Source organism: Sinocyclocheilus grahami, unplaced genomic scaffold (genome assembly GCF_001515645.1).
Source record: "Sinocyclocheilus grahami isolate Dianchi unplaced genomic scaffold, SAMN03320097.WGS_v1.1 scaffold933.1, whole genome shotgun sequence".
Taxonomy (NCBI): domain Eukaryota; kingdom Metazoa; phylum Chordata; class Actinopteri; order Cypriniformes; family Cyprinidae; genus Sinocyclocheilus; species Sinocyclocheilus grahami.
Genome location: NW_015506112.1, coordinates 423,947 through 430,217, shown reverse-complemented (window position 1 = coordinate 430,217; position 6,271 = coordinate 423,947). Strand labels below are relative to the sequence as shown.

Below are 6,271 nucleotides of genomic sequence, written 5' to 3'. Positions count from 1 at the left end.
CCGCTGTCCTGCACCGCCTCCCGTGCCCAGTGCCGTGCTGCAGACCAAACGCTGCAATGAGACAGGTCTTAAAGTGGGCACCCTCTGCAAATACAAATGCAAACTAGGATACCATGTGGCCAACAAGCCAAAGAGGTGCGCAAACATACAATCATCCACAAATCAAAACACGGACCGAAAAACACAACAACAACCACTCAGCATGCATGGTTAAACGAAAATGGAGTTGTCTTTTATTATCAAAATGAAATTTGACATGAATGGTATCACAGCATATGACATGTCTTGGTTCCTGCAGGAGAGCCTTCAAGCGTCAGTGTACAGAAGACGGCCGTTGGTTAGAGGGCTCATGTGAGCCGGTCACCTGTCCACCTCCTCCATCTGTCTTCTATGGCATGTACCAGTGCACTGACAGCTTCAAGTTCGACAGCACCTGCTGGATCCACTGCAACGGGGCCAACAACACGCTGAGACAACCACCATGCAAAGAGGTACGACTTACTGTAGGATAACTAGTGACTTTGCAACTACATGTCAACTATCTCTCATTAGAGTATTAATAGACTATTACTTGCAAAGTTACTCAAAGTCAATAGAACGTGTGTTGGGAATTCAAGTGTTAGCAAACATTAAGCAGACAGTCGGCTTATATGCTTAATGACATATATCAGTGACATTAATCAATACTAGTGACAAGAAATTAAGACTTTTATGCAGGAACAATGCAATAAATTGATCAAAAGTTTCAGAAAATTACTACAATACAAGCTGCAGTAAAATTTCTATTACAAAAGATTTCAAATAAATAAATAAATTCTGTTCTTTTGAATTTTCTATTAATCAAAGGATCCTGCAAAATAATGTATCATGGTTTCCACAAAAATATGAAGCAGCACAACTGTTTTCATTACTGATGATAATTTCTTGAGCAGCAAATCAGGATATTAGAATGATTTATGAAGGATCATATGACACTGAAGACTGGAGTAATGATGTTGAAAATTGAGCTTTTATCACAGCAATAAATTACATTTTACAATATATGCAAGCAGAAAATAGTTATTTTAAATATTAATAATATTTCATAATATTACCGTTTTTATTGCATTTTTGATCAAACAAATTCAGCCTTCGTGAGCAGAAGAGACTTCTTTCAAAAACATAAAAAAATTACCCCAGTCTTTTGAAATGTAGTTTTTAGAGCTTATTTACAGCTGAAGTTGCATTTGTTCCATTACATTAATACTGTTATTTTCTTGTTTATTACTGTGAAACTGCTTTGAAACAATTTGTATTGTATAAAATGGAATATAAATAAATGTGTCTTGACTTGACAAGTGTAAACCTTGACAAAAATAAAGAACTCTTTAATTTGGTATTTATGGACATGCATGTCTTTATCTGTTCTTTCCACTGGCTGTTCATTTAGAATGTCGTAGTGAATGCTGTAAAATGTGTTTTGCCGTCTCCACAGGGGCTCGGCACCAATGTCATCCGCTGCAGAAAGGATGGGAACTGGACCGGAAGCTTCCGCTTATGCCCTCAGCTGAAGGGTCAATGCTCTCTACCTCAGAACCTGCATCCCAACATCCATGTCAGCTGCAAGAAGGGCCATGGCATAGGTACAAACTCTTACCGCAAACTTGTGCATTGCACAGAGAGACCGATTTCTTTTTCAGATTCATTCAGAGCCGTGTAAGTTACTTTTTATGCTGGGATAGAATTTATGCTTTTGGTTGTGCACTTGTGTGTTTTGTTCAGCCTGATGAAACCATCAGAATTCAGATTTTCAGATAAAAAATTATCTCAAATTTGGCAGTATATCATCAGAACAGTTAGTACTGATATATAATGTTTCGGAAATCCATGACATAATTGTTTATACCAGTGGTTGTAACCCTTTTCTGGGGTGGAGAAAGTCTCAGGTTACCTCAGGCATGTAACCATGGTTCCCTGAGAAGGGGAACTAGACACTCCGCCCCTAGAGGGCACTATGCGGAATGCCTCTGGCATGACGGTGTCTGAGGCATGAATCTAAACACGACAATGAACTTGACAATGGTAGACGGCAGCCTATGATGTCACAACTGGTGCGGCTGAGAGTATCAAAGAGCGCCTGTGAAATATTTCATCCACTTCTTTTCTGAAGTAGACATGCACGAATTCATGAAGCATGGCAAAGGGACGCATCATCTCCTTCCCCTTCTCAGGGAACCATGATTACATGCGTAACCTGAGATGTTCCTTTTCGAATGGGATCTCGCACTGTGTCCCCTAGAGGGTGCTATGGGGAACGGTATTCCCACGCAGCAATTCTGAAGGGTTGAGTGCTTTATTGGCTGAGCCAAGTCAAAGAACCAAAGGAATCCTCACCCCTGCACCAGCAACACAATCTTAAGCCAGAGCTTCTCAACAATGGAGAGCCTAAAACTAAGAGCTAACTGGCCCGTGAAGCTCTGCAGAGTGGAGGCCTAGATACAACACCTCTAAAAATGAGAGGCAGCCTAGCAGCACTCCATTCTAAGGCCAGTAGCCAAGGAGGCTCCCAGAGAGCCTAACATCCTAGCATACTACCCTACCACCTAGCCGAGCTCTAGCAGCAGAGGCTTCAATGAAGATAACGCTCTGTAGCAAGAGGAGGCCTGACAATGCTCGCAGTAGATGGCCGGGCTCTAGGAGCGGAAGCCTCAGCATGACAACTCTCAAAACGAGAGGAGGTCTAACTATGCCCCACGCTCAGGAAATCCTTTAAGGAGGCTCACAGAAAGCCTACAACTCACAGATGCTGTCCTAGTCGAGCTCTGGCGAGTGGAGGCCTCAATGAAGATAACTCTCTGTAGCGAGAGAAGGCCTGACTATGCTCACAGTAGATAGTAGAGCTCTAGGAGCGGAGACCTCAGTATGACGACTCTCTAAAACAAGAGGAGGCCTAACTATGCCCCACACTCAGGACATCTTGTAAGGAGGCTCACAAAGAGCCTACAACTTACATATACTGTCCTAATGGGGCTATGGCAAGCGGAGGCCTCAATGAAGATAACTCTCTGTAGTGAGAGGAGGCCTGAAGATGCTCGCAGTAGATGGCCGAGCTGTAGGAGTGGAGGCCTCAGCATGACGGCTCTCTAAAGCGAGAGGAGGCCTAACTATGCCCCACGCTCAAGACATCTTGTAAGGAGTCTCACAGACAGCCTACAACTCACATATACTGTCCTAACTGAGGTCTGGCGAGTGGAGGCCTCAATGAAGATAACTCTCTGTAGCGAGAGGAGGCCTGACGATGCTCACAGTAGACGGCCAAGCTCTTAGGAGTGGAGGCCATAGCATGACGACTCTCAAAAACGAGAGGAGGCCTAATTACACCCACATTCAGGACATCTTGTAAAGAGGCTCACAGAGAGCCTACAACTCACAGATGCTGCCCTAGTTGGAGCTCTGGCAAGTGGAGACCTCAATGAAGATAACTCTCTGTAGCGAGAGGAGGCCTGACGATGCTTGCAGAAGATGGCCAAGCTCTAGGAGCAGAGGCCTCAGCATGATGGCTTTCTAAAACAAAAACTAACTAACAGAGGCCTAACTACGCCCCTCGCATTGGATAACGTGCAAGGAGGCTCACAGAGCCTACAACCTGCAAAATGATGTCCTAGAGGAGCTCTGGCGAGCGGATGTAACACAATAAAGATAACTCTCTCTAACAAGAGGAGGCCTGACGATGCTCACAATGGCCAAGAAGGCACACAAAGAGCCTAGCAACTTAGCAAACAGAAACTGAGCTCTGGAAACAAAAGACTCAGCATGACTACTTTCTAAAGTCGAGGATGGAGGGAGCCTAACAACTTAGGCCACTACCTATGACAACTCTCAAAACGAGAGGAGGTCTAACTATGCCCCACGCTCAGGAAATCCTGTAAGGAGGCTCACAGAAAGCCGATTCCTCAGAATTCGACACATAAAGAACAATAGTGTTATTTGAGTCAACAAGAGGAGCCAAAAAAGGAAAACTTCCTGTTTGACTCATCCATGCTCTGCCTACAACCCCCATGCTTAATCCCACCTCACCGTAATGGCGGTCATACGGGACCGCAGACGCAAATGCCTAGCCGAACGTGCTCGTGCAAACACTAACTACTGTCCCTCTAGAGAGAGCAGAAAGGAAGAAGTTCCTACCTCTTGTAGTAAGTCTCGTGAATGCATCATACCTAGCTTATACAGCTTGCTCGTAGAGAAGACAGCATTCCACCCAAAACTTTGTCACACATCCCGTCCCATAACAGGGACAGTGCTAACGAAGCTTTCATTAAGAAATCCTTTCAATGCGCTCATTCTGCTCCCTCAGGAGCTAAATGCGCGCTCCTAACTCATGTACAAACAAACAGTCTCTTGAAGACAAGAAAGAAATTGACGTATTTCACAGATTCTCTTTTATACTCTCGGACCTCACCAGTTGTGAATTCATAGGCTGCCTCCTGCCAATGTCAAGGTCATTGTCGTGTTTAGACTCATGCTTGAGACACCAGTCATGCTGGGGGCATTCCCCATAACACCCTCTAGGGGACACAGCACGAGTTCCCACTCGAAAGGGAACTACTGCTTTATATTATATTTTGGATATAGCCCTCTCCCCGGACAGCACGCCAAAAATACGCATACCATTTATCCCGATTTATTATCTGCAGAGTGAACTCGTGAAATTAATACATCTTCAAAAAAAGGACAAATTCAATTGATCAAAGTTGACAGTAAAGACATTCATGATGTAACAAAATATTATTTTAAATAAATTATTTTCTTTTGAACTTTCTATTCATCAAATAATCTTTGAAAATGCATCATAGTTTCCACAAAAATGTGAAACAGCACAACTGTTTTCAACATTGATAATCAGAAATGTTTCTTGAGCAGCAGATCAGCATATTATAATGATTTCTGAAAGATCATGTGACACTGAAGACTGGAGTATTGATGCTGAAAATTCAGCTTTGCATCATTAGAATAAATAACATTTTACAATATATTCACATGGCAAGCTATGTAATAATATATCAAAATAAATGCAGCCTTGGTGACTTCGTTCAAAAACATATATATATATATATATATATATATATATATATATATATAAAATCGTATCAACCCCAAAATTTCAAATTATAGTTTTGACATATTATGATGATTATTTTGTGTACTGTTTGTAATAAATATTGTTGCCATGAAAACAATGTTATTATGCAAAATAGGCTTAATTGTTTCCATGCAGAGTAGAATTTATTTTAATTTTTAGTTAAATGTGATGTGACTTCTACCCTAAAATTGATGCTGCAATCTCCTATACACAGTATACTGTCACAGTAAAGTTTTAGAGACAGAACTCAATAATTTACAAAATCTTCATCAGAAGACATGCTGTAACTGTCAGACCTCAACATGGTTAAACTGGAAGAAGTGTCATTGCCTGTAATGGCCTTAGTGATGAGCAGACAAACTGTTTAGCAGTTCTCTTCAAACACTAAAGAAAGATGTTATGCAGTGTTCAAGATGTTACATGAACTGTGGATTTATGTTCTCTGTCTGTTTTTCTCAGGAGAGGAGTGTGAGTTGTCATGCAGAGACAGTAACAATGATGTGGTCATTCTGCCGAGCAACATGACGGCCAGCAGCATTATGAGACATCACTGGATGAACCCTCCCAAAGTCAAGGTTTGTGTTTTTGTGTGCACCCTCTTAGCTTACTGGCAGGGAATGTTGCACCAGGATGCCACATCCTGAGTGTGACTCAAAGTTTGAGGTGACACTCCTTGGACAGCAGATATTGGATTGTGCCTGATGATTCATCAGTGTCACTCATCAATGTCTAGGCTTGGGACTTTAGGGTCAGCGAGAGGCACAGTCTAAGAGGAATTCACCTCTAAAATGCCATTTATTATATCCAAATTACATTCAGTGCCTTTTCATGCAGTTATAATGATGCATAAGAAAATAAGATGAGAAAATGTTAATTTTCACCATTTCAGAAATTATTATTTTCTTTATATGCCACATAAGGAAATACATTACAGTGACCACAAGTAAAGGCACAAATATTGTCAACTATAATGATAACTACTGTGTCCACTAGGGCTGGGTGATAAACTATAACATATTGAGATAAAATATCATGTGTGATAACATTTATGTCGATAACAATGATAGACTCAGGACATTTTTACTCGATGTGTATAAGTCCCTCTCACACAGCAGAAATAAATGCGACAACAGCCAGTTGGTCAGCAGGTTT

The 6,271-nt window shown here is 41.7% G+C and overlaps 1 protein-coding gene across 1 annotated transcript in view; it reads left to right on the top strand.

Moving 5' to 3' along the window:
- LOC107564429 (pappalysin-1-like) overlaps nucleotides 1–5,763 on the top strand; it is a 6,821-nt gene extending 1,058 nt beyond the window's left edge. The window contains exons 2-5 of the mRNA XM_016249520.1: nucleotides 31–135; nucleotides 299–491; nucleotides 1,475–1,622; nucleotides 5,579–5,763. Coding sequence (XP_016105006.1) covers nucleotides 31–135; nucleotides 299–491; nucleotides 1,475–1,622; nucleotides 5,579–5,763 — 631 coding nt within the window. The remainder of the gene's footprint in view (nucleotides 1–30; nucleotides 136–298; nucleotides 492–1,474; nucleotides 1,623–5,578) is intronic.
- Nucleotides 5,764–6,271: the final 508 nt, after the last annotated feature.